We start from the raw sequence: 11,452 nt of genomic DNA on the forward strand, positions 1-11,452 counted from the left end.
CATAGGGGGGGGGAAACAGAAAGAGTTGTGTGTTCTGCAACAGTAGTCCACCCCGAAGTTTGAGCTGAAAGAGCAAACCGCCTGCCACTGGCGACATGTTGGACCATACCGATGATGTGAAGTGACCTTCTGTCAGACGTCCACCCCGGCTTCCTCCACAGTCTCTGGAGCTCCGCCTTAGGACTCAACGCCACTGTGGTTCTGTATGGAAGAGAGGTGTCAAGAGGTGAAAAGTGAGCAGCCGGCTAAAACTGTGCATAATGTAATGAGCTAGTCATTAAAAATACACCAACGCGTGTCGGCTTGCACCTTCTTCCAGGTGGTGACCCATGGAAACAGTAATTACAGTATAGTTGCGGTCACGTGCGCACATGCAGCACTGTACATGCAGTCACCAAATGTGTTTCCAGGTTTGTGACAATGACATTTCGCTTCATTATTCAGTTGGAACAAGGTCCCGTTGCAGCCATTTTCCGAGATGGGCCTTGCCGAAGAGGGAGTCCTCAACGATTGGTTCATCCCCTAACCAATCACAGCATTTGCCATCGCATTCAGGCTGGAATTGAGAAATCACTCACTTTTTTTTTTCCTTTTAATGACTACGTGTAGCTCATTGTATTCAAGACCTTTTACATTTTTCAAACCTACCAAGCGCTTGGACCGGGGGTATTTTCGCCAATTTTTGGGGGTCATCCTTCCTCTCTCCTAGGAATGTGGCTGTTGTTGCCTTTTTTACACTTACAGCTGAGTAAATGTACCTTCTGCCAACCCTGGTGTCTTTTTTTTTTTTTAACTGCATACACCAATCAGGACATTCTGTTAATAATAGTTGAATCGCTTTGCACTACTTGCACATGACCTCTGACTGTTCGGTACATAGGCTCACACGACTCACAACGGCATACATTGTACTGTATATAAAACATTGCACACACATTAACACTCGGTACACATACTGTATTGACCATTTCAATGGAATTTGTGGTCACTAGGGCAACTTGTCCAAACAAAATTCCAGTTTTGACTATGGATGTTCCATTACATTGACTTACTGTACCATTTCATGGAATGTTCATATTCAAAACAGGAAGTTAGTTTGGACCAGTTTCCCTAGTGATTGAAACACCATTTGCACACCATTTTGTATTGTGTTTTGTATTTTGCACTGTCCTGTCTTTGCTCTGTCCTGTCTAGTCCTGTCTTTGCTCTGTCCTGTCTTTGCTCTGATCCTTCTGGTCCTGTCTTTGCTCTGTCCCTTCTGATCCTGTCTTTGCTCTGTCCCTATTGGTCCTGTCTTTGCTCTGTCCCTTCTGGTCCTGTCTTTGCTCTGTCCCTTCTGGTCCTGTCTTTGTTCTGTCCCTATTGGTCCTGTCTTTGCTCTGTCCCGTCTGGTCCTGTCTTTGCTCTGTCCCGTCTGGTCCTGTCTTTGTTCTGTCCCGTCTGGTCCTGTCTTTGCTCTGTCCCGTCTGGTCCTGTCTTTGCTCTGTCCCGTCTGGTCCCGTCTGGTCCTGTCTTTGCTCTGTCCCTTCTGGTCCTGTCTTTGTTCTGTCCCGTCTGGTCCTGTCTTTGCTCTGTCCCTTCTGGTCCTGTCTTTGCTCTGTCCCTTCTGGTCCATGCACCCAGTCTAATGTTGTGTATCCATCAGTGTTATGCACCAACTGACCAGAACAAATTCCTGGTTTATGTAAATAAATAAAAACTACAGTACCTGGCTAATAAATAGATTGTGATTCTGATTCATCTCTCTGCCCTCATTCTATATTCTTCTGTAATCAGACTTTAACTAGATATTATTATCTTCTGTAAGTAGACTGTAAATAGATATTATTATCTTCTGTAATTAGACTGTACATAGAGATGTCTGGGAAAAAAGGGAGAGAGAGAGAGGGGAGATAAGGGTGAGAGGTTCAAGTTTACTTTATTGTTATTGCACATGAGCACAGCGGAATTAAATGGCAATACTTAAAGTGCTTTCACGCGTAACCGTTTTTAGACTGAATGCTGATAAGACAGACGGACAAGATACAGTTAGATGGGCTCCTCCAATACAGTCTGAGGGTCAGCGAGATTGGCAGGGCAAGCGATGATCAGATGATCAACGCAGACTGATTCGAGAGTGGAAAAGAGTGGACTCTGCTAGCAAAGGGGGTAGAGGAGGAACGAAGAGAATTGGAAGAGATGGAATCAGTGAGACAAAGTAGAGACCAGACAGAGAGCTAGAGAGAGGGGGCAGAGAGAGAAGGAGAAAGAGTGAACAGGGAGAGAGAGAGAGGGAGAGAGAGAGAGAGAGAGAGAGAGAGAGAGAGAGAGAAGAGACAAACACTGTCTGAGGAGGGGTTGAACATTTGAGAGGAAACGACAGACAGGTTATTTTTAGAGCAACACAGTGACACAAATAGGGCTGCATTGGCTGGCCGTGACGCCACAGGTACCCCCAGGCCGTCGGGAGAGTGTGTGTGTGCATGTGTGCGTGTGTGTGTGTGTGTGCGTGTGGGCAGCCAGTGAGCTCCTGACGCTGACACACCAGGGCACACGCTGGCACCTGGACCCAACCAATCACCGTTGTCTGTCAGAACAAGCACCCGTCAAATAACCCCCCCCCCCCTCCACGGATCACCTTCGTCTAGTCAGGAAACCTCTGGCTTGCACTCGCTTCACCTAGCGACACATCCATTGTCCTTCAGTATATAAACGTATATCCGTCAGCAGTGTTGCGAGTAACTGATTACAAAGTAATGGATTACTGTAATCAGATGACCTTTTGCAGTAAGTGAGTAATGTAAGGGATTACGTTTGAATTTTCAGTAGTCAGATTACAGTTACTGACCTTTTAAACATGCCTGCTCTCTTTCATTTGGTTGACATGCACATGCGGTCTCTGCAGTTGTGGCTGAACTGACTGAAGTAAAGTAATTAGTAATCTGATTACTTTTCAGAGAGAGTAATAAGTAAAGCCAATAGTAAAGTAATCTAATTACAATTTAGATTAAGTTATCAGTTTCTTAAGTTGATTACTTTTATTAAGACTGTCCATCAGAGCAGTGGCGATTCTACAGATTTATACTTGGGGTGGCAAGCAGCTATTTTAGGGTGGCCTAAATTTAAATGGCCAGTTTATCATATCCTACATTTAATGTATATTGATCTGCCCAATCAGCATACACTGATCTGAAAATGGTCTCCATTAATCATATTCATCAAGTGGAAAATGAGGCTCTATGTCAAGAAATCTGAACGACCCTTTAACCTCCTGAGACCCAAGCATTTGTTTTGCATGCATTTATTTCCCAGTTATTTGGGATTAGTAAAACCGGCTTAATATAAAAATTAAGCATCATCTTTGAACAATGTAGTAAGTAATAATACAGACAGTCTGACAGAAGAAACTATAGAAAAGATTATCACAGTGCAGACAGCATGAACCTTTTCAGCATTTTTCATAGCAGGGCAGTCACAGGTGTTATTAATAACAGTAATTATGTCCCTGTTCCATTTGGGATTTAGGTGGGCCAGGGCGCTGATCCTGCATGCTGGCTCACTGATATGGCTGTGACACACTAAATAGAACAGGGCCATAATTAACACTATTAATTACACCTGTTTTTACCCTGCAATGACACCTCAACATGGCTGCTGGTAAAACGGTCTATTGGATCATAAAAAGCATGAGGAAGAGCTGAAGCTGAGCCTGAACGAGGGGCTGGCGTCTCGTCCTCAGTCTCACACTGGCTGGCTGCACTAGTATAGAAAAGAGTCCTTTCTGTCTCCCTCGCTACAGCTCCTTTCTCTTTCTCTCTTTCAAAAAAGACAACAAACTAATATCACCCTTCCTCAGTCATATTTTAACACAGGGTTGCCATATTTTTAACACACGCATTTCAGCCTCTTCTCACGCCGCACTTCACAATTCTCACTCAGAGAAATCAAAAATCTGTTGGCACCCTGGCACCCCCTCTACTTGTGCTAGCGAGCAAATTCAAAACATCTAAGTTCTTTGCTTCACGTTAAATCGATGGAAAACAAAGCATATCCATTAGGCAATGAGTTAATGTGAACCACACATAACATTATGATACCTGATAGACTTGATTGTTGTTGTCTCTTTAAGAACGAAACGAGTCAAACGAGAGAGACACCTGACAAGTCTTGCAACGCGCTGGAATTTCAAATCCAAGCAGCAGCAGCCGGCGCATTGGGCGCAACCATTTTCGGGAAGGATGGGTGGCACAGCAGCAAGTTTATTTTTTTAAAATTATGTTAGGGGATTTTACACTGAATTCAAAAAGAGCTGCTCTAAACATCCAATAATAAGACAACAAATATTATCAGTTGGTCTGTGTAGACTTTAAAAGTCTTGCCATAAACCAACCAACTTTGTAAACTTTCAAGCTGCCACCGTATGACACCCTGGTCAGAGGCTGAACCTGCCATAATGAGGCCAGCAGTGTTGTGGTCACAGAGCAAGTGCCACCCCTTCTCTTCAGGAGGATATTGTTCAGACAAATTGATCATTGTCAGTTCCCATGACCACTGCACTGCACTACAGTAGGGCGACTCAGGCTCTGACCAAAGCAAAGCACTTGACCATGCTCTGACCATTCAACCACTTGACCATGCTTTGACCATTCAACCACTTGACCATGCTTTGACCATTAAACCACTTGACCATGCTTTGACCATTAAACCACTTGACCACACTTTGACCATTCAACCACTTGACTATGCTTTGACCATTCAACCACTTGACCATGCTTTGACCATTAAACCACTTGACCATGCTTTGACCATTAAACCACTTGACCATGCTTTGACCATTAAACCACATGAATGAAAGTGCAAAGCTCGTAATCCGTATTAAATCCAATCATTGCATCCCCTGGAAGAGAGATTTTTCTGTATCAATGGCAGAATATTGTTCCCAAGAGTCTCTCGTGTGACTGTCACAACCCCTGCTCCAGATATTATTTGTCTGTTACAAACACGTTTTCTGACTTTGATTTTGAACTTCTGCTCAGATGAATCCTGAGGTTTGTGTGTGGTGTTTTTGAATACTTAGTACTAGTAATACTAGTGTTGCTGGGTCATTCTTTGTGGAAATACTGTAGCCTAGGCTGGACAGTTTACAATGAAAAACAGCGCTAATGAGATGTGTTATTCTGCATAATATCCACAGAGATAAAAGGTTGTATTAGACCTAATTCCTTTTACTCCGATAACATCCCATCACTTTCAAAAGAGACTTGGCATTAATCTGATAATAAGCATTGCATCGGACAGGGCTATACTGTCAACCAACTTTGTACAATACAACTCAAACACATCAACTTGTATTCCAAAAGTATTTCTCTCTTGCTTTGGTGGCTCACCATGTATAAATGACATTGTCATTCACCTATATTTAACCAGGTTTACACCCATTTAGATTAAAATCTCTTTTTGCAAGAGTGACCAGTCCAAGAATGGCAGCAGGACAAACAGTTTCATACACACTCACATTAAAAATAGCTCAAAAGTGCCATACACTGTTACTTCCGGCTCCCTGAAAGCTCATTACTCCAGAAAACAAAATGGATTGTTTTTAGCTTTGATCTCCACCTCCAAGAGGCAGTGTTTTTCTTTCGCCCTCTCCTCTCTCTCTGTTAATCCCTCTGGGACCAGTTTGGTGTAAATGGGGGAAGCAAGGATTTCACTAATCCTGACGTGACTTCACTAGACAATGCCATGACCATGGGGGGAAATGAATATACCATCATTATTATGTAGGTATTGATGGGTAACTTGAAACAATCATGTAATGTTTTTTTTAATACACATCTCTGTTGAGTGTAATTGTTTATAGGGGCTTCAGTGACATCTAGACCTCATATGTGGCCTATAGATATGACTTATTGGATTCCAACACACGCTTAGTGAAAAATTATGTGATATCCATTGACAGTATTCTTATTAACACACATTGTCTGTGTGTGTGTGTGTGTGTGTGTGTGTGCGTGCGTGCGTGCGTGTGTGTGTGTGCTACTGTAGATGAGCACTGCTAATGAGCATTCTGAGGTCATACAGGTCGGTGGAGAATGCAACTTAACCCCTGACCCGTACATGAATTATTAAAATAAGTCCCCATACAGTACTACTAATGCACTTCTGTTCTACTAATGCACCATGGTTCATCATCGCTGTGGTACCTTTCAATATTGTTTCATCATACATCATGTGAAGTTAGGTAGGAGATATAAATCCAGTGATAAGATATGTGTGCAGCATACTCATATATTCAACACTTGTGTTCTCTCTCTCTGAGACAGACATACACACCTTTCAACAAAGACTAACTGTTGACCTGGAAAACTGACCGTGACAGAAAGCTCCCACCTAAGGGCCCATTGCATGCTTTGCAAATCACTGCACAGGATTTACCCCTCTCTAGGGCAGCCTGTGTGTGTGTTTGTGTGTGTGGGTGTGTGCGTGCGTGCGTGCGTGTGTGTGTGTGGAGGGGTTGTGTTTGCACTACCAAGCTTAGAAAATGACATTTATTTGTGGCACGACATGACTCATCTTATTGCACTGCGAACTCTGAGATATTCTTAGCAGAAATGTTTAACTTCTGCACGTCACAGAAGCAGTTTTTATCTGGGTCAAACAAACAGGCAAGCAAACAGTGTCCTGTTTATCCTCTTACGACATGAAAGAAAGACAGTGACAGAATATAAAGAGGGTAGCTGTGATATAAGCTAAAGTGCCTTTGAGGTCAGTTAACGTGAATGATTTGAAATGTATTGAGGTCATTGATGTTCGGGCACACCATGGTTTTATTGCAGGTATGGGTAATAGCTTTTATGGGCATAATGTCCTCATGAACAACGGATTAATGCTTGCTTAGTGCCTCCCACGCGGGAGGTCAGCCAAGTTTCCTCACCACTATAATCTGTCTCCCAGCGGGTTTAAAATCGCCCACCAGACCCAGTGATTGCCAGACACTACGGGGTCAGTATTCAAAGATTTAGACTATTTATGTGGTTCCAAGATGCACGTTAAAATGTGTCCATGATGCTGTACATGGATATGTTCAGAGCACAGCACAAACAGAGAACATCCTTTTTTATTTTATTTTACGAAATTGACAATTCTGCTTATTTTCTAGTCTTGTCCTCACTGGAGCTACTTTGATGTATATGTTTCATTCTTTCTAGTCAGAGCTATAGATTCAGCCCAATCGTACTTTAATCTTTTAGACATTTGAAAATTCTGTATTCTGTATGTCGCTTTTTTATTTTTTATTTTTCATTACATTTTGTTCTGTTTGCAGTCTGAGTTGGAACAACTTCCTGCAGTTGTCCCAGTGGACCTCTGTCCAATTCTAGTTGTATGTCACATTGCGTTTTGTCCAGCTCCTCTGAATTAACTCATTCTTTCACACCTGTGCCTTTTTTTCTGCACACCTGTGGGGGCCTTTTTCATGCCTGTTTTAAAAAAAAGATTCTTCATGCACATAGAACTACACCAGACTACCACTGTTCTATCTGTATCATCAATTTGACAGGACCATGCACCTGCATTCTTTGCATTCTTTGATTTAGACATATTGGCCAACTGTAGACCAGCATCAAATCTCTGCAGGCCGATAGAATCCCCTTCTCCACATCACCTCCGGGTGCCATTTTGACGGATGTTTTAGTACATTGAGGGCTGCTCTGACTTAAAGCAGATGTGATGGCCGCCTATTCCCCCCCGGCTTGGCCGACTTCACCGGTTGTCTATTTTGAAGACACGTAATTCATCAGTGGGTCGGAACGCTCTTCGGAACCCTCCGGAGGTAGACGGTGAACCCTGAGGTTTTGGGTGTGAGTCCATGTATGTTTGTGTGTGTGTGCGTGTGTGTGTGTGTGTGTGTGTGTGTCATCGAGCTCCACTGCTCAGCGAGCGTGCCACCAGAAAGCACACTGAATGATTGAGGCGCCCAAGGGGGTGCGGTGCTTTTATCGCATGTCACACTGTCACGTAGTCACACACCGATGGCCAGATAGATGTGTATGAACGACCGGTTGGGACCAGCGACTGGGGAGGGCGGAGCTCTAAGAGAGAGCAGAGGGGAGGGCGGAGCTCTAAGAGAGAGCAGAGGGGAGGGCGGAGCTCTAAGAGAGAGCGGAGGGGAGGGCGGAGCTCTAAGAGAGAGCAGAGGGGAGGGCGGAGCTCTAAGAGAGAGCAGAGGGGAGGGCTGAGCTCTAAGAGAGAGCAGAGGGGAGGGCGGAGCTCTAAGAGAGAGCAGAGGGGAGGGCGGAGCTCTAAGAGAGAGCAGAGGGGAGGGCTGATCTCTAAGAGAGAGCAGAGGGGAGGGCGGAGCTCTAAGAGAGAGCGGAGGGGAGGGCGGAGCTCTAAGAGAGAGCAGAGGGGAGGGCGGAGCTCTAAGAGAGAGCAGAGAGGAGGGCTGAGCTCTAAGAGAGAGCAGAGGGGAGGGCGGAGCTCTAAGAGAGAGCGGAGGGGTTGGTTCTAATGAGGGAGGTGAGGGGAGCGAGGGTGAGGAGGGTGAGGAGGGAACGTGGTGATTCCGGTGGGGGAGAGACTCGGTCCTTACGTCATTCATACTCTATTCAGGCATTTCAATACCAAGCTCCAAGCTAGCATGCGTTTATTATTCTTTTATACAGTATCAATGGGAAGTCACATTGAGACAAATTCTCTTTTTCGTGTAAAAACTGCATTAGGGACAAACATAAATTATATGATATGATATGAGGCAATGTACTCAGCCAGCCACACCTAACCTAGCTGCGTAGGGATGCTCAAATTTACCCATCTCTTTGATATGGTGAGTTCAAAATGAACAGTATCATACTGAGACATAGTCGACCACCATAGCCTCACAGGAAGGTATTTATGTGCAGTTAATGACAATATTTCATTAGAGTCAAGACAAAAAAGGTATGCATTTTATTTTCACAATGTAGTCTTTTTTTTTCTTCAAATAAAACTTCTTGGTCCCTCCAAAATACTGCATACAGATATGTTTGCGGATCTATCGCTAAGTTATTGAAGGCTGCCTTGAAAGACTGAAGTCCTAACTGTCATTTCTCTGAATCTAAACCAGTGTTCTTTGTGTTCTTGGTGCAGGAGGCACTCCAGACCTACGCTTTCCTGGTCTTCGCGGTGGTCTGCGCGCTCGGCGCCTGCTACCTTTACTTCATCCTCCCGGAGACCAAGAGCAAGACCTTTGTTGAAATTAGCCAGAGCTTCGCCAAGATCAATAAGGTCTCTCAGGATTCGCCGGACAAGGGACATAAGTTGGCGCTGTCCGTCAAGCCTGGGACCAGGGACATGGAAAATGCCAGAGCAAGCGACGTCATTGAGATGGAGAGTTCATTCTAACAGGAAGACGAAGTGCTCAATGACACGAAGCAGTAAAGGTGGCAGTATTTTTTCATGTATGTACTGTTGTATGAAATGGACACGTACGTTCTAGATATTCACAACGGTTATCCCAGAGTTGTTTTACCACGCAATCTCTTGAGTATTCTGAGTGGCAGTTCCAGAATGTGGTTGGTCACTTGGTAACAATCACATTCTAGAACCATCACTTGGATTTTGCAGTCCAATCACACTTGATGGTTGGCCGTTGGGACCACTCTAGAACGTTCACATGCGTGAAAGGTTCCATTCATTTTTTCTAAAGAATGTAATTGTTATTTTGAATGAATTTTTTGTAAGATAATTTTTTTTAATAATACAGTATCAATACAATATAGCAACCAAGTTTGTTGTTGTCTGTTATTTCAAGTTATATATATTTATATATTAACACCATTATAGTGGAATGGATAGAAGTACTAGAGGGAATCTACAAAATAGTACTTGTATCTAATCTTGGTCAATAAAGTATTTTTCTCCGTGTAGCTACACCACAAATGTACCCAGATTGAAGCCCTGATTTGTGTAGCAGCCAAATCAGAGACGGCAGCAGGTAAAGGCACAGGAAGTACATCGCATGACAGAAGTATGGATACTGTATGACATGGATTTAGGTTGTTTTTTTTATTACCCAGAGATTTGAGACGGGGAAGGAGTGTCGACCTGGATCACTGGAGAGTCAAGCTCTAAGTAATTAATTAGAGCTTAATTAGCTTAATTATTAGCTTAATTAGAACTAATTAAAGCGCTAATACAAAGATGGATGTCTCTGTTAGACCTGACAGGGAGGCAACAGTAAAAAAGACATAACAGGGAGAATTTATGGACCTTCTCCAGCTCTCCGCCCAGGCTAGACTGCTTTCTGTTGCGGCCCCGAGGGAGGGGGGGGGGGGGTGGGGGGGATTTGAATGTCAACAGGCACACATGGCGGCAAACGGGTCACCTTGGACAGGGCATAGCGTGTCTTCAGTGCCTCAAGACTCATCGACCGGGACCGAGGGACACACAGAGGGGATTATCTGTCGTCTGGCAGCCGGATGTCACAAAGGGGGAGAAACATCTTCATTCCGAGCAGGCCCCATAAAGTAGCCCCAGAGACGGCACATGTTGAACTGGCAAGCAAGCAGAGCGAGGAGTCAGATAATTGGAAATGTCAGCTCTACAGCTCTGTTCCAGCGTTGTTTGTTAAAGATGAATCACTTTGCAGACAGCATTCATCATTAGTAGGCTAATATGACCGAAAGAATATCCGGTTTATGGCTCCAGACTTGTGAAAGTGCTTTGGACCACACAGCCTTGAAAACCATAATGAATTATTTTGACTGGAGGTCTCGAGCAATGTTGTGCAACAATTGAAGGGGATGTTGAATTACTTCAGCATTAAGTAATGTGCCACCAGAGAACTACAGTGTGTGTGTGTGTGTGTGTGTGTGTGTTTGTGTGTGGGGGGGGGGTTGGTGTGTAAATTAGTTTGAAATGTTCTATGCAAAACAACACTCAAGATGTCATCAGCTATACCAAATGTATTCATGGAACTAGTGGCTGTACTGTATAAACTTAAGTGTCTTCTCAACCATGTTTGCTAAACTACAAGGGAAGCATGTTGCCTGTAGCCTGGCTGCTGGAGGTGCCTTCCCTCTCACTAAAGACGCTCTTACTGTGGCGCTTCACCGGAAAAGACTAGAAAAACAACATCCAACAAAAGACGCGCAGGTACTGTACATGTAGCACTCGCCTACTATGAAAAATGGAACAGGTTGCAGGTGTATTTTTTCCGGCCGAACAATTCTGCCCACGTTTCGGCCCGCTGGCCTTCATCAGAGCGTGAATGGAGTTAATGTCAAGTGATCTATATAAGACCTCATAGTGATTGATCAGCTGTGACGGGGACGGCCAGTCAATAATCAACATTAAGGTTTTAAAGAGACAGTAGAGGGTAAAAGTGGTCACATGGTACAGATCATCAAAATTAGTTAGATAGATCAACACAAAGGTCAAATGGTTACATATCTTATTTACATACAGCATATCTTACTTTTCTGAGGCAAGGTCA

General features: G+C 43.9%; 1 protein-coding gene across 4 annotated transcripts in view; it reads left to right on the forward strand.

The window, feature by feature from the left end:
* The window catches only part of slc2a9l2 (solute carrier family 2 member 9, like 2), a 151,220-nt gene extending 141,486 nt beyond the window's left edge, over nt 1-9,734 (forward strand). For all 4 annotated transcript variants that reach the window (XM_084445624.1, XM_084445627.1, XM_084445626.1 and 1 more), the window contains one exon: nt 9,106-9,734. In XM_084445624.1, coding sequence (XP_084301750.1) covers nt 9,106-9,360 — 255 coding nt within the window. In that variant the 3' untranslated portion in view covers nt 9,361-9,734. The remainder of the gene's footprint in view (nt 1-9,105) is intronic.
* Nucleotides 9,735-11,452: the final 1,718 nt, after the last annotated feature.

This window comes from Borostomias antarcticus, assembly GCF_949987555.1.
Source record: "Borostomias antarcticus genome assembly, chromosome: 11".
NCBI classification, from domain to species: domain Eukaryota; kingdom Metazoa; phylum Chordata; class Actinopteri; order Stomiiformes; family Stomiidae; genus Borostomias; species Borostomias antarcticus.